The sequence below is a fragment of the Mesoplodon mirus genome, assembly GCF_964341445.2.
Source record: "Mesoplodon mirus genome assembly, chromosome: 3".
In the NCBI taxonomy this organism is placed as follows: domain Eukaryota; kingdom Metazoa; phylum Chordata; class Mammalia; order Artiodactyla; family Ziphiidae; genus Mesoplodon; species Mesoplodon mirus.
This window is the reverse complement of record NC_138978.1, coordinates 40,294,725-40,322,655: the sequence shown is the minus strand read 5'-3', so window position 1 is coordinate 40,322,655 and position 27,931 is coordinate 40,294,725. Positions and strand designations below refer to the sequence as shown.

The 27,931-nt window shown below is 39.5% G+C and overlaps 2 protein-coding genes across 3 annotated transcripts in view; one reads left to right on the top strand and one right to left on the bottom strand.

Annotated features, from left to right (window-relative positions):
* The window catches only part of EIF2B3 (eukaryotic translation initiation factor 2B subunit gamma), a 148,276-nt gene that overhangs the window by 65,410 nt on the left and 54,935 nt on the right, over positions 1 to 27,931 (top strand). For both annotated transcript variants that reach the window (XM_082613349.1, XM_082613348.1), the window contains exon 5: positions 2,650 to 2,761. In XM_082613349.1, coding sequence (XP_082469475.1) covers positions 2,650 to 2,761 — 112 coding nt within the window. The remainder of the gene's footprint in view (positions 1 to 2,649; positions 2,762 to 27,931) is intronic.
* LOC309800740 (small ribosomal subunit protein uS14-like) lies at positions 26,386 to 26,938 on the bottom strand. The gene has a single exon (XM_082615073.1). The coding sequence runs from the start codon at positions 26,722 to 26,724 to the stop codon at positions 26,488 to 26,490; it is 237 nt and encodes a 78-aa protein (XP_082471199.1). The 5' UTR covers positions 26,725 to 26,938; the 3' UTR covers positions 26,386 to 26,487.

Below are 27,931 nucleotides of genomic sequence, written 5' to 3'. Positions count from 1 at the left end.
ATGGACATTCTAATGTTCTTGCTCTGCTTCCCAAGTGGAATTCACTTTGTTAAAGCAGAACAGAAAGAAACCTGTCCACGTTTCTATAATTTGTATCATATTCTGAGGTCCCAGTTACTATGGTAGCTACAAAGAAGTAAATACAAGGAGGGGGGCCTGAGAGTGAGGGAAATGTGACTGAAGTGCAACATAGCTGAAAAATTGACTTGTTGGAAATTATTGCTCCCAGGACATTCAGTAATTCAAGGTTTTTTGTGGGCCTAAGGAGTTGGATAGGGTAAGCACTCCAAATATATCCAAAAATAACATCTCTGTGTTATTTCCTTTTAAAATGTTGGCTCGTAATCAGAGCTTTGCAGACTTTGTTATATTCTCAAGTTTCCATGTAATGGATGAATTGATATATGTCAGAGTTGCTGTGTGACATTTGAAATTCTCTGCAAAATTTAGTTTCAATTGAAATTCTCTGTAAAACTTACCTTCAAATTGGCATTATTTACCCTTCCTTCTTTGGTGTTCACTTATCTTGGTAATTAGAAAAAAACAACATGTAATTTTTTATGATAGTTTCTCCCTATTCAGATTAAAACACTGCCTATGAGATAACCAGAGACCATCTGAAGGAATGGATGCTTTCAAGAACCTGAGCTAAACACATTATACACTTGAGTAAAGCATTTGGTTTTAGGTATATAGGCAGCTGCAGCCAACAGGGAAGCATGTTCAGTTGTATAGTAGCCATTGTCTGTCAATAGGAGGTAGAAAAATTCATCTTTAGAGATACCATTTTTCCTAGAGCTCACCTTTTAGTTTCTCCCTTTCAAATAGGTATTAAATCATTGCTTTATTTGATTTTTGTGAAGATCAAATGAGAGCATGTATTTTGTTTAATTTTTTAAACTTAAACATTTTATTTAATGTTTTAGTTAATAGCACTAAATAGTGCTTTACAAATATTAACTCATTTAGTTCTCCTAAAAATCCTGTGAGGTAGGCGTAGGCACTATTATCCCCATTTTACAGGTGAAACTGAGGAATGGAAGTTTATTATCTTGCTCAAAGAGATACAACTAATAAGTGGGATTCATACCCAGGTGGTCTAGCTTCAGAGGCTCTCTTCTTAATCGTTATGCTATGCTGCCTCTATGTGAAAATGTTTTTGTAAGCTATAAATAGATACTGTATGGATGTTAGTAGCAGATTTTATTAAATGTTCAACACTACACTAGATGTTGTGGGAGATCTAAAGGAATCATAAGTCTGCCTTTGAACAGTTTGTAATCTTGTTGGGGAAAAGAAATATCTAACACAGAAGACAGCAATAATATGGCATCCTATAAGATCATTGTCTACCAGAGAACCCTCCACATCTAGTAAATATCTACCTTATTTTCTTTCAGTGCTCCCATACACAGCACAAAATCTAGTGCATAGTAGACATATAGTTAATGTTGGTTAAATGTGGATGCCCTTAAATGCTATTCCCATTTTCACAGTGAGCAAACCTAGGTTATTATTTACAGAGAAACAGTTGCAATTTCTTTCTGTGCCATGCAGTGGGCTTGTGGTTCATCTACTTAATTTGGCTAAGCAGTATCTTAACTGGCCCTCTTTTTTTTTTTTTAACTTTTAATTTTTTTGATATATACTGGTTTAGTTTTTTTAAATTTATTTATTATTTTTATTTTTCGCTGTGTTGAGTCTTAGTTGCTGCATGCGGGCTTTCTCTAGTTGCAGTGAGTGGGGGCCACTCTTAGTTGCGGTCCGCGGGCTTCTCATTGCGGTGGCTTCTCTTGTTGCGGAGCACAGGCTCTAGGCACGGAGGCTTCAGTAGTTGTGGCACTCGGGCTAGTAGTTGTGGCTCATGGGCTTAGTTGCTCCACGGCATGTGGGGTCTTCCCAGACCAGGGCTTGAAACCATGTCTCCTGCATTGGCAGGCGGATTCTTAACCACTGCGCCACCAGGGAAGTCCCCTACTTATTTAGTTTTGACAAATAAAAATTCTGTATTTAAGGTATACAACATGATGTTTTGACATCATATGTAGATGTTGTGAAATGATTACCACAATCAAACTAATTAACATATCCATCACCTCCTTAACTTTTAATTTTTGACACAATTTTACATTTACAGAAGGTTACAGGAGTAGTATAAAGATCGCAAATATCCTTTACCCAGATTCCCCAAATGTTAACATTTGCTCTAGTATTCTCCCGCTTTCCCTCTTATAATATATATTCCATGTGTATCTAATGAATATATAACATATTATATATGTAATTATTATTTTTCTGAGCTATTTATGAGAATAAATTGTAGATATGATTCCCTTTGCCTTTAATACATCAATGTGTATCTTTCCCCCACACCCCACACTCTCTTAAAACAGAAAATTACATTGGTACCATACTTTAATCTACAGACTTTATTCAGGCTTCACCAGTTAACCTAATAATATCCTTTAGAGCAATACAAAAAAACTTTGACTGCCCATGTTTTAAACACTGTGGTGAGTATGTGTTACATAGCACTCACTCCTGTATTTGGTTCTAAAAGCAATGTGAGCAGGTGCCCTCTTCCCTGACTTAGTCATACAGGTGGGGCAAATGGCTTTGTTTGATTTTCCTTTTTTGTGTGTGATTCAGTGGAGCAGCGTGACTTCATTGGAGTGGACAGCACAGGAAAGAGGCTGCTCTTCATGGCTAATGAAGCAGACTTGGATGAGGAGCTGGTCATTAAGGGATCCGTCCTGCAGAAGTAAGCCCTGGGGTTTTTCTTTTTGGCAATTCTCCTTGTCTTAAAACAAAATAAAGCCACCCAGTGGATGGGAAAGAGGGAATGAAAACTAGATTAAACTGTGTGAAATTGACAAAAGTATGTGAATGTTTTCCCATGAGATAGAATGGAGGCTTTTCTTCACCACACAAGCTTAGCTTTTCCCTGTGTCTTTTCCTGCCAAGGTAGAATCAAATCCTGCACAGGAGCGGGGCAGAGCAGCTGTGGAGAGAACAGGGAACAGGACTGTCTTTCCGACAGTGTTATAGAACTTCTTTTTTTTTTTTAATTGTGATAAACACACAACATAAAATTTACCACCTTAACCATATTTAAGTGTACAGTTCAGTAGTGTTAAAAGTATGTGGACATTGTTGTTAAGCAGATCTCCAGAACTTTTTCATCTTGCAAACCTGAAGCTCTGTATCCATTAAACAACAACTCTCTCTTATCTGCTCTCCCCAGGCCCTGGTAACCACCATTTGACTTTCTGTTTTTCTGAATTTGACTACTTGACGTACCATTTATAAGGGAATCATGCACTATTTGTCTTTTTGTCACTGGCTTATTTCACTTAATTAGTATAATATCCTCAAGGTTTATCCACATTGTATCATGTGTCAGAATTTCCTTCCTTTTAAGGCTGCATAAATTCCATTGTGTGTATACACCACATTTTCTCTATCTGTTCATCTATCAGTGGACATTTGGGTTGCTTCCACCTCTTGGCTATTGTGAATAATGCTGCAGTGAACATGGATGTGCAGATATCCCTTTGAGATCCTGCTTTGAATTCTTCTGGATATATATCCAGAGGTGGGATTGCTGGATTATTTGATAGTTCCTTTTTTTTTTTTTTTGAGGAACCTCCATACTGTTTTCCATTTTACAATCACACCAACCATGATGAGGATATAATTTCTTCATATCCTCATCAAAGCTTATTATTTTCTATATTTTTGACAGTGGCCATCCTAATGGCTGCACCTAGGCAACCTCGTCACATTTTCTTCAATCAGCATTTTATTGACTGCTTGCTCAGAAGCCACTATACTCAGAGCTTTACTGCCTGATGCCAGTACATAGGAATGCTTAATAAATGTTTGGAGCCTGGATGAAATGAATGTAAGAGGAGTAAATTGGGAAAGAAAAATGTCTTACTGGTTGGTGGGTTTTTTCCTGTTTGTTTGTTTGTTTGTTTTGCTATCCAGCACAACAGAGGTAGGAGACATATTTCAGAATATATATTTTAATGAAAATGAAATTAAACTCTAGCTTCAGTTGGCCCAATTACCCTTATGGATAAGAGTTCTATATTAGAGCCTTGCAAAGAAACACTTGTGGATTAAAGTGGATGCTTCAGATTGCATCACAGAGCTCCCTACTACTAGTTTCTAATTAAATGTGAAAAACAAATTAATTTTAAAAATGGCAGAAATTTCAACAGTAGCAAACACAGTAAGATAATCAAACATAATAAAGCTTAAAAATTGGTGGCCAAGGAAAGAAACAAGATTCTGGTGAGGAACAGAAGGGAATAACAGTAGGCTCCGAACTCCACCCTATCACCACTCCCCAGAAGCCATACTGATGTGTTAATGAAACCCTGCAAATTCTCACTAATAGCTCCAGGTCTGGAAAGAAGCAAACTGAGTACATATCTATACATTTATCTTCTTCTGACTGAGAAGCAATGGGAACAACTGATAGGGAGTAAATGATGCAGCAGGGAAAACGAACAATGAGGTTGACTCTTTAACAGAAACAAAAGATGTAATCCTAAAAAAATGAATAGGTGAAATAATGTGAAGCTGGAGACTGTCCTTCCATAGGAATGGGGTAACCCCTTACGTATGTGGAATGAAACAAGAATATTTAACAGAATCTCAGGAAAGAGAAATAATTGGACAACGACTCTACAGTACCTTGGTGAGTTCCCTATACCCTTTCCATCCCTCCCACTCACATCATTCCCTGAAGCCATAGAAAAGTACACAGAATACAAAATAAGCAGCACTCACATGGTAGCCAGTCTCAGATACATGAGGATGAGAGATAAGAATTCATCTATAATATATCAAAATAAATAAAACAAGCATGAACAAGACCAAAAGAATCAGTGTGTCAACTGTGCAAATATATAGCAAAAATGAAAGCAAGAAAAATGCCCTGCAAAAAACCAAAAACCTGCCCTGAGAAAAACATAACTCAATGAATAGAAAGAATTTCCTTACAAATATACAATTCTACCGCTGCAAAACAACTCAGTAGAATATGAATTTCATAAATAAGAGTTCAGTGATGAGATGATAAAACAACAAAATGAGATAAAAGAAGATATTATAGAACTAAGAAAATAAATTGAGGACCAAATAACTTAATTACAGAATTAATTAATTAATTTAAAAATAGCAAAGAGCAGAACTGACACCACTGAAAATCAAATTATATTCATAGAGGAAAAGTTTAAGATTTTCAGTAATTTAGATGAAAATGAAAATAATTGAAATTAAAATCTAATAGAAATAAAAGACAAAGATGATTCAATATAGTTAACGTCTCTGAAATAGAGAACTGAACATGTGACCAAAAGATGCATTCAAAGATATAAGGGATTCTTGGTAAAGCAATTTAATTTAAGGATTTTAATATAAAGTTGTAAGGATTGGGTAAATATGACTTCTAAAACCCCACTAAGACAACAGTAAAGGGATTTTAGAAGGGTGTAAATCCAGAAGGCTAAAGAAAATGAAAAAGGAAATAGCAACACCAGAAATTGGGAAGCAGAAAAGCAGGACAATTTAGCATACCTGAGAAAGCTGAATGCTAAGCCAGAAGTGGGGAAAGCTGAGATGCAAGCTGATTTGCACTATAAAACTCTCAAAAGAATTAAGATTCAACAGCACCAAGTACATCTAGTAGTGAGGCTAAAAACAGGATTACTTCAATGTTTGTCTAAAAAGTAGATCCTTAGATTTCCTCCCCCAGACCTCACAACTCTAGTAAGAGGCTGGAGATTTATTCTCAGAAGAGGGTAAAATAGAGGATCTCTGGGTTGGGGCACCAGGCATAGATGAGGTTGGAGGTACCATGTGGAAAGTGGGGATTAAGTGAATGTGTGTTCTGAGGTCTTCACCTTCCTTCTTCCACTTGGCTCCTAAATACTAGCAGCCGGGCTTACACATGTCAAACAAGCACATTAGAAGATTCTTCTCTGTGGTAGCAGAGTCCAAAAGGAGAGACCTAAAGATATAGTCATCAGGGAGTTCCCAGCAGATGACATACTTCTTGGCTCTAACTACATTGAACTTCAAAGTTGACAAAGTCCACCACATGTTCAGTGCTCCCAATCACATATTTATTGTGCCAGTCTTAGAAGTTGGACCCAAAAAAAGCAAGGATTACCAGATTTAGAGGCCAGAACAAATACACAGGTGGGGAAAAAAAAAACAATAATAGGAAAAAAATCAACTTGAAGGAAACAGAAATTATGCAGAGAGAAAAAAACTTCAAAAAGGTAACATTTATTATTAATATTTGAGCATCTGAGTGCCACTGTTGTAGGAGCTAGGGACACAGCAGTGAACAAAGCACACTAAAATCCTTGCCCTCATTGAGAGATGAGAGAATATTGCATTCATGAACCCAAAAGCAGGATGCTATATTTTAAAAGGAACATTTAGAGAACACGTAGTGCTGATATTAAAATGAAAAATTTAATAGAAAAGTTAGGAAATTTTTTTGGAAAAATTTTTCACAAAGCAGAATAAAACAACAAATTGATGGAAAATAGAGAAATGATAAGTAGATTAAAGGAGCAGCCAAGGAGGTCCAATATTTGAATATTAGGAGTTCCAGAAGGAAAAAACAGAGAAAATGAAGAGGGAAGAAATCATCAGTGAACTGTTACAAAAAACATTTCTCAGAATGAAAGAAGCTGGGTTTCTAGACTGAAAGGAAAGTGTGCAGCAAAATGCATGAAAAGAAACATAGCAAGTTATCATTGTGAAATGTTATAGCCCTGATACCAAAGAGAAAATTCTGCAAGCTTCCAGAGAAGAGGGTGGATATCATATATAAAGGAATTAAAATAACTTTCAATTTCTTAACAGCAACCCTAGAAACTATAAAATAAGGGAAGAATGCTTTCAGAATTCTTAAATCTATATCTAGTCAAACTATCAAGTATGAGAGTAGAGTAAGAACCTTTCAGGCATTTGCTTTCCATGCATCTGTTTCAGGAAGCTACAAGAGGATATAGAACACCAAAACCCTGGCATACACTTAGAAAGAGAAAGACATAGGGTATAGGAAAAAGAATCCCTAGGATAATGATGAAGGGAGATTCCAGGATAACACCTGTGTATATGGGATAGATGGCAACCAGACCAGATTGGAATAGGTCAGGAAGATTTGAGAAAATTTTCTTCAAAATGTTCGTATTTCTTCTGATGAAAATGATAGAATACTTGATGTGCGTCGACATTTTGAGAGGAGTTTTGAGCACTTAATTTGAAGTTGAATTATTGATAAGTATCTAGAAAACTAAGAAATGAAAAGACAAGTAATGCCAAGGCAAAGAACAAAAATGTGCAGGAGGGACTTCCCTGGCGGTCCAGTGGTTAGGACTCCGAGCTTCCACTGCAAGGGACACAGGTTCAATCATCCCTGGTCGGGGAACTAAGATCCTGCAAGCTGCATGGCGCAGCCAAGAAAAAAAAAACGTTCAGGAAAAAAAAACATTAGTTACTAAATGGCTCAGGTGTAACTAATGTTATATATGCATAATAATGTAATCACTGACTATCTAGCCAAAATTATGATACAATTACTTTGGAATAATGGGAGGGAAGTTTAGTCTGTTGGAAGTATGAGGGAAGAAAAGAGAGATAAACTTCCTCTTTCATAGTTAATAGCTAATACCTAAAGCTGAAGTCATAATAACTTAAACATTGATTATTAAGCTAACCAAAATAATGAAACAATTATATTAGAAAGGTAGAGAATACAAGAAGTACAGGTGTATGTAGTGGAGGCAGGCTGGTGATGAAAGGAAGCTAAATCCTCATCTTCCATAGTGGGAAATCAACAGATAATGTCGGAATTGGAAAATGAAGAAATATCAATATTAGAATGTTATTAGAAATATGAGTAGAAATACTAAATGGATTCACTAAAAGAATTGAAATGGTGTGCTTCTGGGGGACAGAAAATGGGAAAGAAAGGGAATGGAAGACTGAAATTTTTCATTGTAAACCTTGAGAGACTATTTATCTCTTTATGTGCATATTTAACTTAAATTTTAATTTTTTAATTAAAAATAAGATATAATAAAATTTTCTGAATCAAGTGAAAAATCGACAGATTTTGAGAGTATATTGTTATTGTGTTCTATGAAAATTTGGCCAGTTGTATCCTAGTAAACTTACTAAACTTATCCCTAGATAAAGAATTCTTCAAGGGCTTCCCTGGTGGCGCAGTGGTTGAGAGTCTGCCTGCCGATGCAGGGGACATGGGTTTGTGCCCCGGTCCAGGAAGATCCCACATGCCACGGAGCGGCTGGGCCCGTGAGCCATGGCCGCTGAGCTTGCGCGTCCGGAGCCTGTGCTCCGCAACGGGAGAGGCCACAACAGTGAGAGGCCTGCGTACCACAAAAAAAAAAAAAAAAAAAAGAGTTCTTCAAGCGTCCAGAGACAAAAAGCTAATCACTTATATGAGAGTAAAAATTAAGCATATCCCCAGTTTCTTCACTACATTGCAAAGCAGAGGAACACAATCTGTGTTTTCAGAAAAAGAAAGTGGACCTCACGAATATTATTAATAGTGAAGGTATCATTCAAATATAAATGGGAAGACATTCTCAAACATGAAAGGAATCAAGAACGTGGCACCTATGAGTCCTTGGTGGGGGGGAACAAAATAAAACTTCTTGACAATGAAGGCAGCCAAGAATTCGATCAAAATAAAGAATTTAGTGATAGAGAAGCCATGGTAGTCATAAAACAAATGGGATATTTATGTTAAAACAGAAACAAAGAAATAAAACATCTCTGCTGAGACAGTAATAATTAATTCTGGAACGTGAAAGTATGGATGATGATTTTTTTTTTCTTTGTACTTTTCTGTATTTTAAATTTTCCTCCTTTTTTTTTTTTTTGTGGTACACAGGCCTCTCACTGTTGTGGCCTCTCCCGTTGTGGAGCACAGGCTCTGGACGCGCAGGCTCAGCGGCCATGGCCCACAGGCCCAGCCGCTCCACGGCATATGGGATCCTCCCAGACTGGGGCACGAACCCGTGTCCCCTGCATCGGCAGGCAGACTCTCAACCACTGCACCACCAGGGAAGCCCTCCAATTTAAAAAGTATTAAAAACAAGAAAAACATGTACTACCTTGTTGATTAAGCCTAAGGACCTAAAGTGAGGAGGATTCAGGGTAGTGTTATTTCTAAAGATACAGTCCAGTGAATGAAGACATTTCTGTACAGTAAGTCCCCTACATATGAACCTTCAAGTTTCGAACTTTCAAAGATGCAAACGTGCATTCCATCAGCGTCAGGCGTGAGTGAAATTGCACCTTGCCCTCTGTCTCCTGTTGCTGATGATCCTTCAGCTCCACCACCACCTCCTCTCCCTCCTCCAGTCAGTAACTTCTTGCCTGTTCACTCGATGCCAGCCCCTGTACACCAGCTGTTGTACTGCACTACTATACTTTTCAAGGTACTGTACTGTAAGATTTTAAAAGCTTTCTTTGTTTTTTGTGTTTGTTTTTTATGTATTATTTGTGTGAAAAGTATTATAAACCTATTACAGTACAGTACTATATAGCCAATTGTGTTAGTTGGGTACCTAGGCTAACTTTGTTGGACTTATGAATTTGTCATCTTCATAAAGATGACAAATCTTTATGGTCTTGGAATGGAACTCGTTCGCATGTAGGGGATTTACTGTATTTGACTTTGCTCTTGCTTTTGGGAAGTGGCGTTCCTGGTTTAGTAGACGTAGATGCCTGCTGGGGAGTATTGCAGCTGGGGAGAGTCTTTACTCTTGCTGAATTAAAACACTTTCTGCAGTGGACATGGCTAATGGCTTTTGTTGGATTGTTTATTTCTTTCTTACCCGATTGCAAAAACAAACCTAACTGAACTCCAAACCTTTCTATTCTGTTTTAATTTTGTTGTAATTTTAAAGATATATTTATAAATTCTTTGATACATTTCCTCTGAAGAAAACTCCCCTTGAGCATGAGCTGGACTTAGGAACTTGCTTCTAGTGAATAGAGTGTGGTAGAAGTGATGGGATGTCACTGCCAAAATTAGGTTATAAAAAGACTGCAGCTTCTGTCTTTGGTGCCCACTCATGCTCTCTTGCTCTCTCTTGAATCACTTACTCTGGGGAAGTCAGCTGCTGCGTTATGACACAGCTCTAGGAAAAGGAAAGCTAGCTGCCATGTCATGAGGACATTCAGGTAGGCTATGGAGAAGCCATATGGTTAGGAACTGAGGACTGCCAGCAACCTCAGTTGAATGAATGAGCTTGGAAGCAGGTATTCTGAGACCTGTTAACAGCCATGTTGAAAGCAGGTTCTTCTCCAGTAGAGCCTTGAGATGACTGCAGTCCCGACCAACAGCTTGGCTGCAGCCTCATGAGAGAACCTGAGTCAGAACCACCAAGCTAAACCACTCCCCAATTCCAGAAACTGAGATAACAAACGTTTGTTATTTTAAGCCTCTGAGTTTGAGGTAATTTGTTATACAATTATAGATGACCAATAAAATCCTAAATCTCTAGGCTTTGAATCAAGAGGTTTCTTAGAAACAATGAAGTTGAAAGACATCTGGGGAGGAGGAGGGGTGTTCAAATAGGATATAGTTCCTTTCCTTTCAACCTCAGTTTGCTCCCCACATATCCTTGAAGTAGGGAACATCAGTGGCTGCATGTGGGATGCATCCTGCCTCAGCTGGATGCCTTTGCTGAGACCTTGGACAAACCACTAGTTCAATCCAAAACATAAGGACAATGGACAGTCATCCTATTGTCTTACTAAACTTCAAGGGCTTTTGTTGTTTAAATATGGTCAACAAATAGTCCTAATTTTTCTTTCTTGTGTTCCTAGAGAGAGAGAGAGAGAGAGAGAGAGAGAGAGGCCTGGGTTAGAATAAATTCCTGAGAAGAAGAATTACCTCTTCGCCCATGGTGTCCATTGTTATAGTGCCGAACGATAAACATTGAGATAAGCTGCCTAGGTCCCCCTTGAAGGAAGGACTCATTACTTAGCAATAGGGAGTGTAGTCCACAGACAGCCTCTAGCTGTCAACCAACTTCAGGATCTATCTCATCTGTACAGAATCACATTGGCTGAGGTTATGCCCTCGCTGGTGCAGCCTGCATCCTGTGACTGAATGAGGAAGAGGTGTAAAGGCTCGGCCATTCTGACAGGCAATACTTGCTTCATAACTCTGCTGGATTGGCCAAGGCTTTGTAGAACCTACATCTCAGTTTTTCCTCCACCCAATCTTGCTTCCTCCCCTTCCTTACTCAGGTGTTGATCCCTTATAAACATCTTGCTCCCTAAATTCTGTCTCATCATCACTTCTAGAGAATCCAGTCTTCAACACACAGTAACATGGTTTTCCCTGTGGTTTGCCTTGCCTGATAAGGCAAACTTTCTCACTTTTGGAGTGATCATTCTTTCAATTGTAGAATAAAACTTCCTGGATGGTTTTTTTCTCTGAAAGCACACCTGTTGCACTGGCCTCTGCATGTATAAAAACTGTGATGAATGGTATCTAATAACATTTGTGCCTCTTATAACTCCTAACTGAGAATGTACCAAAAAATGTATATCCATTCAATTAGAGTCTTTCCAGCCTCACATTCCTGTAAGCATTGATTTCTTGTCTGTCTTTCTCACAAGGCCAACAGTTCTCAACCCTGGGGAGCATATTTTAAAATGTTGATGTACCCTAGAGGTTCTTATTTAAATAGTCTGGCATAGGATGAGCGTTTTTTTTAAGTTCCTTGGGTGATTCTAATGTACCAATGTTGAAAACCACTGTACTAGACACTCCTTTCAATTTACCAGTTTGTGGCCCTATAGTGCTGCTCTATAAATATTTGATAAAGGGATAGTTATTTGGTTTATCAGAGTGCAAAGGAATTTTCCAGCTCCCTAGGAATAAATGGAAGCAGTGATGAAAGTGGATCCAGCACCTGAAACTGCTTCTTGGAACTCTGATTCTCATTCTCCAGGGGCTACAGGTCGTGTTCATAGCGGAAGGAGAGGATTCCAGCTAACGGAGGCAACATCTGCCCAACACCATAGATATGTTTGCAGGACCAAATAAATCAAATGGCAGCCCACTAGTTTTGTGGTGTTGCAGTCAGGCCTAATATGTTGACATTTGAGCATTCAGGGTTGGGTGATTCTGGAGAACTAAATGACGTATCAGTTAGAAAGTACTTAGCTGACTGTCTTCCTCTAATAAGGACCCTTGTAATTACATCGGAGTCCACCAGGCCACCAGGATAATCTAGGATAATCCACCCATCTCAAGATCCTTAACTTAATCACATCTGCAAATTCCCTTTTGCCATATAAGGTAACATGTTCACAGGTTCCAGGGATTAGGATGTTGACATCTTTGAGGGGCCATTATCCTGACTACCACAGTCTTCTTGGTTTTTTAACATGGTTTCCAATAGCTGTATAATGATCTGTCATATGAATATATATCATTTATTAACCATATCTAGTATTGCTGGGCATTTAGGTTGTTTCTAATTACCTGGCACTAGATTTTTTTTTTTAAGTTGGGTTTATTGAGGTATCATTTACCTACAGTAAACTTTACTCTTTGTAGTACACAGTTCTGTGTCTTTGAGAAAAGTAAGTACAAATACCTCATGTGTCTATGGTCTCTGGGTTGGTATCCTCTCAGGCTAGTTACCACTCAGCCTTTAGAAATGTGTTAAGAATTTTGGAACTTCCCTGGCGGTCCAGTGGTGAAGACTCCACACTTCCAAAGCAGGGGGCACAGGTTTGATCCCTGGTCGGGGAACTAAGGTCCCACATAATGCATGACACAGCTAAAAAAGAAAGAAGGGGTGGGGCGGAGAGAGAGAAGGGAGGGAGGGAGGGAGGGAGGGAGGGGGGAAAGAAACAAAGAAGAAACATGTTAAGAATTTTTTATATAAATTTATTTTATTTCTTTTTTAATTTTTGGCTGCATTGGGTCTTCATTGCTGCATGAGGGCTTTTCTCTAGTTGCGGCGAGTGGGGGCTACTCTTTGTTGTGGTGCGCAGGCTTCTCATTGTTTTGACTTCTCTTGTTGTGGAGCACGGGCTTTAGGCACGCAGGCTCAGTAGTTGTGGTGCACGGGCTTAGTTGCTCCATGGCATGTGAGATCTTCCCGGACCAGGGCTTGAACCTGTGTTCCCTGCATTGGCAGGCAGATTCTTAACCACTGTGCCACCAGGGAAGCCCACTTTAAGAATTTTAACTGAATTCTTCTTATCTACTTGTATGGTAGCCCTGTCTTCCTTCCGTGCTGTGCCATATGTGAGCCAGTGTTGATATCTCATCTCTCCTTGGAGTCTCTTGTCTTTCCTTAGATTTCTCACTACTTGGTTGCCCTGTGATGAGCTCAAGAAAAGTTATGATTTTGTAGTTTATTCTTTGTTGTTGTTGTTAGAATGAGAGCAACTCTCTTTCCAGCTTTATAAATCTTAGATGAAAGACAGAAGTCCTAGCATTTGATTTTCCCTTTTTTTATAACAGCTTTATTGAAGTATAATTCACACAACATACAATTACCCATTTAAAATGTGCAATTCCATGGTTTTTAATATATTCACAGAGTTTTGCAACCATCACCACAGTCCATTTTTAAAGCATTTTTACTACCCCCAAAAGAAACCTGGTACCCATTAAGGTACTCCCAATTTCTCCCCAGTTCTCCCCTCCTGCCCTAGGCAAGCACTAATCTACTTTTTGTATATATATATATATTTGCCTATTCTGAACATTTCATAGAAATGTAATCATACAATATGTGACCTTTTGTGACTGGCTTCTTTCACTTAGCCTAATGTTTTGAAGGTTCATCTGTGTTATCGCTTATGTCAGTACTTCATTCCTTTTTATTGTTGAATAATATTTCATTGTTTGGATATATCACATTTGAGTTATCCATTATTTATCAGTTGATGTTGGCACTTGATTTTAAATCATCTTTTATTCTACCAGTGAATCACTTAGGATTCCTATCCAGAATTTTGAAGGATCCTAAAAAGAACATAGAGCATACTTATTTCCTCAGACAACTTCTATGCATGTTAGAGAGACATGACCAACACTGTAATAGGGAAAAGTAGACACCCATTTCAATCCAACATTTGCTTGTTGGATTGAATTAGAAAAAACTACATACGTATTTCAGGCTGTTGGACTTTTTAAAAAATCATAGTTCTCACAAAAAGTGAGAAAATTTGTTTGTTACCAAATCTGGATAGATGGTTGATTTGGAAGGTAGTGATAAGTCAGTGGACTCATTTAATTTCACATTGTTTTTTGTTTTTGGGGTTTTTTTGCGGTACGCGGGCCTCTCACTGCTGTGGCCTCTCCCGTTGCGGAGCACAGGCTCCGGACACGCACGCCCAGGGGCCATGGCTCACGGGCCCAGCCGCTCCACGGCATGTGGGATCTTCCCGGACCGGGGCATGAACCCACGTCCCCTGCATCGGCAGGCGGACTCTCAACCACTGCGCCACCAAGGAAGCTCTCACATTGTTTTCTAATGTCGCTTGAGTTTGGGACTACAAGCAAGCTCTAAGTCCTCAAGAGAGGTGTTCATAAATTCAAATCATATTTGTCTTCCTGATAAACTCTGGAAAAGATATTGAGTGTCTGTTATTTCTGGTGTCAGAAGCCTATAGGGTCAACTGCCATTTCCTATCAAAAGGACGTTTCCTGTATTCTTGTGATTGCAGTCTGAGTGCTGTCAACATATAGCTCTTTCCTAAGTATGAAGTCAAGCCACAGAGATGCTAGGATTCTCTCCTTTCACTTAGGTGGTCATGGCCATCAGAGAGAGCCTACTTTTCCTACAGCATCAGGAAAGGATGGTGATGGTAGTGGTGATGGTGGTGGTGGTAGTGATGATGATTATGGTGATGATGATGATGATTATGATGACGATGATGACAATAGCAGCTATGGTTTTTCAAATTTTGTGCCTGGCATTGTGTTAAAGGCGTTTTTACAATAACCCTCTGAAGTAGATACTATTATATGCCATTTTACAGATGTGGAAATAAATGAAGATTAGTTAGTAATAAGAAATCTCAGTAAATATTTGTTGAATGAATAAGTTGGAAATCACCTAGTGACCAGCTATAATTGAGTCTGTAATCTAGGGCTTTGGCACTCTGTGATGAATGTTGAGGTATAGAACAAGGATTGGCAAACTTTTTCTGTAAGGGGTAAGTAGTAAATATTTTAGACTTTGCAGACCATCTGGTGTTTGTTGCATTTATTCAGCGCCGCTGTTACAGCACAAAAGCATCCATAGATATGTAACAGATGAGCATGACTGTGTTCCAGTAAAACTTTATCTACAAAAACAGGCAGCAGGGTCATCCAACTGGCAGGCTGTAGTTTACCAGCCCCACTAGAGTTGGGGTTTTTTTGTTGTTGTTGTTTTTGTTTGTTTGTTTTCCTCTCCCTCTCTATAAAGAGTATCTATGATGGGACCTTGTTAACACAGCTTGTTTCTTACAGCAGTCAGGATATAGCTGACTGGATCTGGAATTCTTTCTGTGAAAAAAGAAGCAAGGGGTTTGTTACAGATTTTTTTTCTCCTAAACCATTTATCAAAATCAAATTTTAGGAAACAGAGGAGGGTTTCTTTATATTTTAGAAGACCTCAACATAAAGATGCAATGAAAGAGTATCTCTTAATGTATTGAAAATATGATCTTATTTATAGATATTTTAGAATCATAAACTGTCACAGCTAGAAGGTCGTTTGGTCCAGTCCCCTATATTTCAAATAATGATACTGAAAGCCAAAGGAAAAGGGGTTTATTCCATATCATTATCTAGTTAGTGACAGATCTGGTCCTTTTCTGTTAGTTTATGCTTTCTACTTTTCAGGAACACAGTGTTCAACCGGCAAATGTTTATTGAGTTTCCTCCTCTTGTTAAACCACTGTTTTGGTATTTAAGGAGGCAGGAGACTATCTCAAAGAGTTCATTAGCCTTGGTGGAATGTAAGATTATGCATATAAAAGCCTAACGAACAATAGCAAACAATATCAGATTCTGAACAATTATGGCCAACAGTGTTCTAAGAACTCAGGGGAAGCATCAAACCCTAGGGGCTGAGGTGGTCAGGAAAATGTAATAGAATAATTTGGACTTGAAGGATGGATTTGGATCTGATATGGAAAGGGACATGGGAAGCTGAATCCTGTGTGGGGAGAATGCTCTGAGCAAAGGTGTGGAGGCAGGGTATGCAAGACTTGTTTAGGAACAGTTTAGCCCAAATGGAAGATCCCTACTGGGGAGCACTAGGAGATAAGGCTGGGAAGTTAAGTTGGTACAAAAATAGAGGGCCTTGGGCTTCCCTGGTGGCACAGTGGTTAAGAATCCGCCTGCCAGTGCAGGGGACACGAGTTCAAGCCCTGGTCCGGGAAGATCCCACATGCGCGGAGCTACTAAGCCCATGCGCCACAGCTACTGAGCCTGCGCTCTAGAGCCCACGAGCCACAACTACTGAGCCCGCATGCCACAACTACTGGAGCCCACGTGCCACAACTGCTGGAGCCTGTGTGCCACAACTACTGAAGCCCACGCACCTAGAGCCTGTGCTCCACAACAAGAGAAGCCACCACAAATGAGAAGCCCGCGCACCACAACTAAGAGTAGCCCCCGCTCACCACAACTAGAGAAAGCCTGCGTGCAGCAACAAAGACCCAATGCGGCCAAAAATTAATTAATTAATTATTTTTTAAAAAAAATAGAGGGCCTTGGGCTTCCCTGGTGGCGCAGTGGTTGAGAGTCTGCCTGCCGATACAGGGGACATGGGTTTGTGCCCTGGTCCGGGAGGATCCCACATGCCACAGAGCAGCTAGGCCCGTGAGCCATGGCTGCTGGGCCTGCGTGTCCGGAGCCTGTGCTCCGCAACGGGAGAGGCCACAACAGTGAGAGGCCCGCGTACCAAAAAAAAAAAAAAAAAAATAGAGGGCCTTGAATACTGGGGAATTATTAAAGACATTTTGAGGAGAGAAATAATATTTATAATTCAGGATTCTGAAAAGGTAGTCTGACAGCAGTACGCAGGATAGATTTAAGGTATAAGACCTAAAAAGAAATGCAGCGTTGCATTGCTAGGTTGACAAAATTCCAAAGGGTAAAGGATTTTGTCCTTTGGAATTCAGAAAGAACTACTTGTGGTCATCTATTATTATGTGAAACAAGGGACCTGACTCATTTATGCATCCATCAAGCACTGATGTTTATGCAACATTAGATTTGGCAGGTTTAGACATAAAGTTCTTAGAAGCCAGAGTCATGTGTTTCTATAATTACAGCTAGAAGGTGGAGATTGTCTCCTGCTTTCTCTTTACCCTCCCTGGGAACTAGTTTATTGCCCCATGTGGTAAACCGTTAGTAAATACCATAGTCCCAGTGGTCCCTGCCAAAGAGAGCAAGGTTTGAGCATGATATGATCAAAGAAGGTGGACACAGCCAAGAGGTAAGGTGAAAATGAAGAACAGATGGAGATATATTGTTCCTTCATACCTACTGAGCTCAGGGCCTTGGGTAAATGCTGGGGCCATTAAGGCCAGATCTTCTACCAGTTTCCTAAGACTAGGTTGCACATTTGATTGTTGGCAGATTTTTTTCTCTCCATTCCATTCTTCTAACTTGTAATCTACCCCCCAGTGATTCAGGGTCTTTGGTGTATAGCTGTAATAGGGCAGCTGGCTGGATAAATGAGCAGTAAAAATGTTCCTCCCATTCCTATGGCACTATTCCTATGGCTCCTCCTCGCCTCAGTGAGATGGTGGGATAGTTAATTAGATTCAGATTTTCAAGCACTTTTTGAATATCAGAATACAATACTTCCTGTCTTTCTTTTCAAACTGAATTTCCAAAGGTGGGGGCTAGTTCCTATTGGGAAGTCACCAAAGTTATCTTGGAAAAGGCGTTTGTGTATATAGAGAGCCAGAAACCTCTTGTTTTATAGTTTTCTTACTTTTATACGTATTGGTTGTAGGAGAAAAGGACAGTGATGATGGAATGTACATCCCGTCTGTTTTCTCTGTTTCCAGCAGAGGAGGGAGTATTTGCTTGATTGCAAAGAGAGTGTTCTGTTTTGTTGGGCTTCAGGCATATTTGGTCCTGGAAAGTGAGATAGTGTAAGACACTTGGAATAGGAGTTCTGCTGAGCCTATGGTCAGGTACAGAGGCATTCTCCCTCTGTCATCAGACAGTACTGGTGACTTCACTCCACTGGGCCCAAATTTGTACTACCTCAGTGGATTTGGAGAAAGCACACCACCTTTGCCACATGTCGAATTGATGCATTACTGACTTGGAAAGGCACTATATGTAGTGGAAAAGAATGTTACTGATAGAAAGAGCATGGTACTAGAAATTCAAGTCCAGAGAATTTAGAATTTAGTCTTGAGACAAAAGCTGTATGACGCTGAGCAAATCACTTTGCTTGTCTAAGCCTCAGTTTCCCCAGCTGAAATTGGCTTAGTTGTTCTTTAAAGCCCCCCCCCCCACTGCTCAGCTCTAAAATTCCCATTTTATTTCTGAAAGACATGTGTTTTTAATAACTCATAAGTAAAGGTATTTGTGCCAAATATTTAATAAGAAAATCATGTAGCTTTTCTCCAATGTTATGTTGTTTTCTTTTGAATACTAGTCAAGGGTTTTATTACTGGAAGGGTAATGAAAATATTAAAACAAGCTTCTCAACAATATCTTTTAAAATGGAATAAAATGTTCACACGTTCATCTTGGAAAAAAGACAGAAACTTAAGTCAGAGCCTCAAAGATCATGGCCAGATCTCTATTTCTGGGACTACAGCTGATGAAAAATGGGTTCACATTCTTGATTATTTTCCTGATAGTGTGAAAAGTCTTGAAATATGTGCTGTTTATCTATATTAGTATCCCCACTGCTACTTACCAGCTGTAACTCCTAGAGTACTTCTCCACTTTGCAGTTCTTTGAGGGGAGGGGGGAGGAGCCTTTCCCAAGGTGTCTTGTCCAGTATAGGCACTGAAACTTTAACTGTTCTATACTTTTAACTCTTACATCTATAAAGTGACACAGATAGGGTTATTTATTTATTTATTTTTAAATTTTTACTGGTGTATAGTTGATTTACAATGTTGTGTTAGTTTCAGGTGTACCTCCAAGTGAATCAGTTATACATATACATATATCCACTCTTTTTTTTTTTTAAGATTCTTTTCCCATATAGGCCATTACAGAGTATTGAGTAGACCTCCCTGTGCTATACAGTAGGTTCTTATTAGTTATCTATTTTATATATAGTAGTGTGTATATGTCAATCCCTATGTCCCAATTTATCCTACCCCCCTTATCCCCTGGTAACCATAAGTTTGTTTTCTACTTTACTTCTGTTTCGTAAATAAGTTCACTTGTACCCTTTCTTTCAGATTTCACATACAAGCAATATCATATGATATTTGTCTTTCTGTGTCTGACTTATTCGCTCAGTATGACAATCTCTAGGTCCATCCACGTTGCTGCAAATGGGATTATTTTGTTCTTTTTTATGGCTGAGTAATATTTCATTGTATATATGTACCACATCTTCTTTATCCATTCCTCTGTTGATGGACATTTAGGTTGCTTCCAAGTCCTGGTTATAGTAAATAGTGCTGCAATGAACATTGGGGTGCATGTATCTTTTCGAATTATGGTTTTCTCCAGTATATGCCCAGGAGTGGGATTGCTGGGGCATATGGCAGTTCTATTTTTAGTTTTTTGTTCACTTGTTTGTTTGTTTTTATTTTTTTGGCTGCGTTCGGTCTTCGTTGCTGCACATGGGCTTTCTCTAGTTGTGGCGAGCAGGGGTTACTCTTCGTTGTGGTGCATGGGCTTCTCATTGTGGTGGCTTCTCTTGTTGCAGAGCACAGGCTCTAGGCACGCAGGCTTCAGCAGTTGTGGTACAGGGGCTCAATAGTTGTTGCTTGCGTGCTCTAGAGCACAGGCTCAGCAGCTGTGGTGCACGGGCTTCACTGCTCAGCGGCATGTGGGATCCTCCTGGACCAGGGCTCGAACCCGTGTCCCCTGCATTGGCAGGCGGATTCTTAACCATTGTGCCACCAGGGAAGTCCCCTATTTTTAGTTTTTTAAGGAACCTCTGTACTCTTCTCCATAGTGGCTGTACCAATTTACATTGCCACCAACAGTGTAGGCGGGTTCCCTTTTCTCCACACCCTCTTCAGCATTTATATTGTTTGTAGATTTTTTTTTCAGTACGCGGGCCTCTCACTGTTGTGGCCTCTCCCATTGCGGAGCACAGGCTCCGGACGCGCAGGCTCAGCGGCCATGGCTCACAGGCCTAGCTGCTCCACGGCATGTGGGATCTTCCCAGACCGGGGCACGAACCACGTGTCCCCTGCATCGGCAGGTGGACTCTCAACCACTGTGCCACCAGGGAAGTCCTGTAGATTTCTTTGATGATGGCCATTCTGACCGGCGTGAGGTGATACCTCATTGTAGTTTCATTTGCATTTCTCTAATAATTAGTGATGTTGAGCATCTTTTCTTTTTTTTTTTTTTTTTTTTTTTTTTTTTGCGGTACGCGGGCCTCTCACTGTTGTGGCCTCTCCCGTTGCGGAGCACAGGCTCCGGATGCGCAGGCTCAGCGGCCATGACTCCCGGGCCCAGCCGCTCCGCGGCATATGGGATCCTCCCGGACCGGGGCACGAACCTGTATCCCCTGCATCGGCAGGCGGACTCTTAACCACTGCGCCACCAGGGAGGCCCGAGCATCTTTTCATGTGCCTTTTGGCCATCTGTATGTCTTCTTTGGAGAAATGTCTATTTAGATGTTCTGTCCATTTTTTGATTGGGTTATTTTTTTCTTTTTGATATTGAGCTATATGAGCTGTTTGTATATTTTGGAGATTAATCACTTGTTGGTTGCTTTGTTTGCAAATATTTTCTCCCATTCTGAGGGTTTTGTTTAGGATAGATAGGGTTATTTATAAGAGAACCCCCATGTCAGTATTCTTAAGTCTTTTTTTTTTTTTTTTTTTTTTGACTGGCGACAGAGTTCAGAGAAAAGTCTTCCAATCTCCTTTCTAGGTGGTTAAAAGCTGTGCTACCAATTCCTGATCATTTCAGGGCTTCTGCAGTACAAATCAGCTTTCCTTATGGCTGGTTTAGGATTCAGCTTTCTTAGATATGCTAAATCTCTGACCACTATCCTTCTTTACAGTTTCTAAAATTTTGTTACTGTACTCTCCTCTCCTAATCTTTGTCCTTGGGGGTAATGCCTTCAAAAACAAAATCGAAAAACCATTTACTGGGCTTCCCTGGTGGCACAGTGGTTAAGAATCCGCCTGCCAATGCAGGGGACACGTGTTCGAGCCCTGGTCTGGGGAGATCCCACATGCCACAGAGCAACTAAGCCCGTGTGCCACAACTACCGAGCCTGCTCTCTGGAGCCCGTGAGCCACAACTTCTGAGCCCACATGCCACAACTACTGAAGCCCGCCTGCCTAAAGCCCGTGCTCCACAACAAGAGAAGCCACCACAATGAGAAGCCCGCGCACCGCAATGAAGAGTAGCCCCCGCTCACCACAACTAGAGAATGCCTGCGCACAGCAACAAAGACCCAATGCAGCCAAAAATAAATAAATAAAATAAACTTTAAAAAAACAAAACAAAAACTGTTGGGCTTCCCTGGTGGCACAGTGGTTGAGAGTCCGCCTGCCAATGCAGGGGACATGGGTTCATGCCCCAGTCTGGGAAGATCCCACATGCCACGGAGCGGCTGGGCCCATGAGCCACGGCCACTGAGCCTGCGCATCCGGAGCCTGTGCTCCGCAACGGGAGAGGCCACAACAGTGAGAGGCCCGCGTACCGCAAAAAAAAAAAAAAAAAAAAAAAAAATCTTACATAGAAGCCTGAGATACGAAACATAGAACAGGGATTTATTCTGATTAAGGTTCCTGTAGCAGTTCCTGAAGCAGCTCCAGAAAGGTCTCAGACTCTGTGAAGCACAGTATTCCATTTTATAACAAAGAAACTGACATGAAGAAAGATTATGCCATATTTAAGTGATTAAGCCAGAACTAGAATCCTGGCTCTTAGTCCAGTGCTCTTTTTACTACACCAAGCTGCCTTTCAACTTTGACTTAGCTCACTATTAAGCCAGTGATATCACAGAATACAAGTGGTCATTAGTCTCAAGATTAGAATAAAAACAGAAATCCTTAACATGGCCTGAAACCTCTCCAGCCTCATCTTGTGCCTCTCCCCGTCTTGTTTTCTGTGTTTTAGCGGTCCTGGGCGACTTTAGTTCCTCATACTCACCAGTCTACCTCAGAGTCTTGGCATGTACTATTTTCTCTGCCCAGAGTGCCCATCTCATTTTCTCCACCCCTTTCACCTGGCTAACTCCTGCTTTTCTTTCAGGTAACAATCAAGAATTTGTCATTCCTGCGACTTACAGTGTCAACAAGATCAGGCATTTGGGGTGGTATGGCAGGTGCCTTCCTATAAAACAGCTACCAGGTAGTTATGTAATAGGTGCTTACTCCAAAATCTGTCTCATTAGAATTATAGATAACTAGTAAGTAGCCATGCTTCATAGATCACTCTCTTTCCTCTACTTATGAGCAACCTTGGTGGTTTCAAGCACACCTTCGTCTCTAGTTTCTTTTAAATTGTAATGATTAGGCAGTAGGGAATTAGCTCTGGCTCTTCTAGTGGCAGAGAAGATGCTTCTTTGTTGGAACATGTTTAAGATTGCCAAACAAAATAGAAGGTGATTGTCTGAAGGTCTTCAAAGAGAGAAGTTGTTTATGTTGTTGCATTGAACACTTCAAGATGGCTAAGTTGTCATAGGAGGCTTTTATCCTCTTTGGAATTGTCGCTTCTGGTTCTTATGAGTCATTGTTTCAAGTTTCAGATCTCCTGGCATCTGAATTCAGGAGGCATCCATGACATTTCCTTCACCTGTCAACATTTATATTTATGCAAAGAGAAGCATATGTTAGAGTTAAGTTTCTTCTGTATTTTGAGTTTTTGTCCAATTGAATTTTCGTCATTCTGTTCCCATTCCTTGCTATTCTCCTGTCCCCAAGTTTGGACTTGGTTTGGTTTGGAAAAAGCCATTCTGTATAGCCATATAAACTATTAGGACATACTCAGTTTAGGTGAGTGGAGGCTTTCTTTCTTCACTAGGTTGTTGTGGACTGTCTCAGCATATATGCCAGTTCTCCCACTAGGCTAGAAATCCTTGCAGTCCCATTCATAGCAGTGCTGGAAGTCTAATAAGGTGTCCACATGAAGTGTCTAGATGAATTTCACTTTTTAAACATGCAGTTACCATTATCTGTTTCTTTACCTATCTGCCTTTTTCTACTCATTCTTCTAGGTAATGAGTGTTGTACTATGAGCATGTCAGGGAATAGAACTCCCAGTTGGCCTTTGCTATAACTTATGCAATGAGCAGGATAAAAACAACTCAGTTTCTCCTGCACACATGATGATTCTGAGGAGGGAGTTTTGTCTCAATTCTATAGATTTGAAGGAAATGAGCATCTGAATCCCTTAAGATCTTTGGGGTTGGGCGTGGGGGTTAATAGATCTTATTAACTAAAGGAACTCAGACCTTTTTTTAGAGTTATTAAGAGATTTGGGCATTTAAATTCTTAAGTTTATTCTGCTAGGGAGAAAACTGGTATGATTTTAACCATAGTAATTACTTGGTTTTGGGGGTTTGGCTGGGGTTTTTTTTTCAGTATTTATCTTCTCTTTAATGGGTATACTTCTTTCTTTCTGGGCTGCCTTTCTGAGCTGCCTTTTTATTCCCTAGCTCTGTAATTTTACATTGTTTTGTTTTGTACAATGTTGGTGGTACACATAGCTCTGTGTTCAGTTTTCTTTGAGTTAAAGCAAAGCTCTCAGAAAAATCTTGAGTCTTCAGTTCTGCATAATCCTGAGGACTAGTGTCCATGTGGCAGTCTTTCTTCCAGCTTCTCTGGAGATCTTAAAACTTTGTCCCTCACACACAGTACTTCGAGTTGTTAATATGAGGAGAAAACTTGGGTAAGTAAATATTGAAACGAACACAGGTACAGCTTGGTCTTCGAACTCCTTGACATTTAAAAGTAATTTGCCCAAAACAGGCAGCTACTTCTTTGATAGCATTTCTTAACATCTGCTTAGAAACTTGGAAGCAGAATGATAAAGAGTTCCTCTAGGCTTGTCTTAGGTCAACACTTAGAACCCCATTCCTTAGCAAATTCCTTCTTGAATGGTACTAGTGGTTGATGAACTCCTAAATAGGGTATTCAGCAAGGGAACAAGTACAAAAGCAGGGATTTAAAAAAAAATTACAGCCAGGCATTCTACCTTTCTTGCCTTGGATTTAGATGTGAGACTGGAACAGGGCTTCATCTATATAGAACTCCTAGGATTATGTATGGAGAAAAGAAAGAAGTTGCTTGAGAGACCTTATGAGGTAATAGAAAAGCCTTAGAGTCACAAATACCTACATTTCAATCCCAGTTCTACTACTGTCTACCTCTGTGACCTAGGAAACTTACTTAACCTCTCTGAGTCTGTGTTTTCCTAATCTGTAAAAGGAAGATGGAGATGTTGTGAAGATGTGAAAGCACATTGCAAAATGCCTGGCACATAATAACTATTCAGCAGATGCTGGTTCCAGTCCTTCATTCCCTTAAGTAACTAGAATCAATTAGAGTATTGGGTTAAAGTTCACACACAGGGAGTTCCGTGGTGGTCCAGTGGTTAGAACTCGCCACTTTCACTTCAGGGACCTGGGTTCGATCCCTAGTTGGGGAACTGAGATCCCACAAGCTGCATGGTGCAGCCAAAAAAAAAAAAGCTTACACATAGCAATATACTGAGAACAGATGTAAGTTGAGAGCATAGGAGAGTCCTGGGTTAATCAGTGTGCTATAGTCTGAACCACAAGGATCATGTGCTATACATCTTGACTGACTCAAGAAGAAGTAGAAAACCTGAGTAAACCTAGAGCAATTAATGAAATCAACTTAGTAATTTAAAATCTTTCAACAAAGAAACGTCTTTGAGGCTTCAAAATGTAAGAATGGCTTCTTTAGTGAATTCTATCAGACAGTTAAAAAAGAAATAAAACCAACTCTTCACAAAGTCTTCCAGAAAATGAAAGAAGGAATACTTCCCAACGTATTCTATGAGACCAGTATAACTCTTTGATACCAAAGCTAGATAAAGAAAACACAAGACCAATATCCTTTATGAATATAGGTGAAAAAATCTTCAAGAAAATATTAGCAAAATGAATCCAGCAACCATGCTTAAGTGAGATTTATCCTAAGGGTGCAAGATTGGTTTAATATCTGAAAAACAATTAATATACTATGTTAATAGAATAAAAGATTAAAAACTACATGATTATCTCAATAGACACAGAAAAAAAAATTTTTTTAAATACACCACCCATTCATGATGAAACCTCTCAAGAAGGCTTCCCTGTTGGCCCAGTGGTTAAGAATCTGCCTGCCAGCGCAAGGAACATGGGTTCGAGCCCTGGTCTGGGAAGATCCCACATGCCATGGAGCAACTCAGCCCATGTGCCACAACTACTGAGCCCACATGCCACAACTACTGAACCCCACACGCCTAGAGCCTGTGCTCTGCAACAAGAGAAGCCACTGCAATGAGAAGCCCATGCACCGCAACAAAGAGTAGCCCCCACTTGCCACAACTAGAGAAAGCCTGTGCATAGCAATGAAGATCCAACGCAGCCAAAAATAAAATAAATTAGAAAAAAAAAAACTTTCAACAAACTAGAAATTGAAGGGAACTGCCTCAGCCTGATAAAGGGTATCTACAAAAAACTTAGAGAATACAAAAAACTTAAATAATGTCATATTTAATAGCGAAGGACTGAATGTTTTCCCTTAAGATGGGAACAAAGCAAGAATGGCCTCTCTGGCTTTTTCTATTTAACATTATAGCCAGTTCATTCAGGCAAGAAAAAGACATAAATGGCATTCAGATTGGAAAGGAAGAAGTACAACTACCTTTATCTGTAGACAGCATGATCCTATATGTAGAAAATCTTAAGGAATCCACAAAACTACTGGCATTAATAAGAGTTCAGCAAGGTTGTAGGATACAAGATCAATGTACAAAAGTCAATTATATTCCTATATACTGTCAATGGACAATAAAAATGAAGTTATAAGAAAACAATTCCATTTATAATAGCATCAAAATGAATAAAATACTTAGGAATAAATTTAATAGAAGATCAAGACATAATACTGAAAATTACAAAACCATGCAGAGAGAAATAAAGTGTGGGGTTTTTTTTTTTGAAGTTTTAAATTTTTTATTTTATATACAAAGAGCTAGCATTGTTTCTGCATAAGGTAGATGTGCTGGATGACCCATTCAAGGAAGTTCACTTAGTCCAACTTAATGAAGCTGATGTCCTTCATGTACTGGAGGAAACACTGGCGGCACATATTGAGGCCATATTTCTGGATCGTACTGTGCCGGTTTGAGCAGATGCGGCAAGAGCGAGAACCCTGGCCAAATTTTTTTGGATGGCTCCAGTAGAGCTGCTGGTGAACCATCTTGCTTTCTCGGCTGCATTGAGGCAAAAGGCAAGAGAAATAAAGTTTAAGTATATGGAAACACATTCCAGTGTTTCTGGATTGGAAGACTCAATATTGGGTTTTTTTTCTTTTAAGGTTAATATTTTTATTTTTTATTTTTTTATTGATGTATAGTTAATTTTAGTTTCAGGTGTACAGCACAGTAATTCAGTTATATATATGTAGTATAGTTCCCTGTGCTGTACAGTAGGTCCTTATTGGTTATCTATTTTATGTATAGCAGTGTGTATATGTTAATCCCAACTCAATATTGTTAAGATGGCATTTCTCCCCAAACTGATCTTTAGATTCAACACAAACCCATCAGAATCCCAGTAAAGTTTTTGTAGAAATTGACCAGTTGATCCTAAATGTTATGTGCAAATTCAGAGGACCCAGAATAACTAAAACACTTTTGAAAAAGAACAAAAAAGTTGAAGAACTCATACTTCTCCAATTCAAAACTTGCTATAAAGCTATAGTAATCAAGACAGTATGGTACTGGCATAAGGATAGACATACAGAGCAGTGGGACAGAATTGAGAGTGCAAAAATATACCCTTACATTTATGGTCAATTGAATTTCACCAGAGATGTCAAAGCAACTTAATGAGCAAAGGATAGTATTTTACACAAACGGTGCTGGGACAATTTGATATTCACATGCAAAAAAATTAATTTAGACCCTAACCTCTCTCCATACACAAAAATGAAAATGGATTACAGACCTAATATAAGAGCTAAAACTGTAAAAGTTTTAGAAAAAAATCTTTGTGAAATTGAGTTAGGGAAAGAATTCTTAGTTAAAACACCAATAACATAATTCATAAAAGAAGGATTGATAAATTTTATATCCTCAAAATTAAAGTCACCATTCAAACCTCAAAAGACACCATTAAGAAAATAAAAACATAAGGACTGTTAGAATTCAAGGAGATGATAAACAACCCAATTTCAAAATAAGCAAAAGATTTTAATGGACACTTCACCAAAGAAAATATACAGATGGCTAATAAGAATATAAAAAGATTCTCAATATTGTTAGTCACTAAAGAAATGTTGATTTAAACAACGAGATGCTATTTTACACCCACTAGAATGACTAATAATTTTTTAAAATATTTATTTATTTATTTTGGCTGTGCAGCACACAGATCTTCATTGAGGCATGTGGGATCTTTTAGTTGTGGCATGCAGACTCTTAGTTGTAGCACGTGTGCAGATCTAGTTCCCCAACCAGGGATCGAACCTG

Excerpts from the sequence above, each read along its gene's own strand:
- LOC309800740 (XM_082615073.1), bottom strand. The coding sequence starts at position 26,724 with ATGTGTTTCCATATACTTAAACTTTATTTCTCTTGCCTTTTGCCTCAA.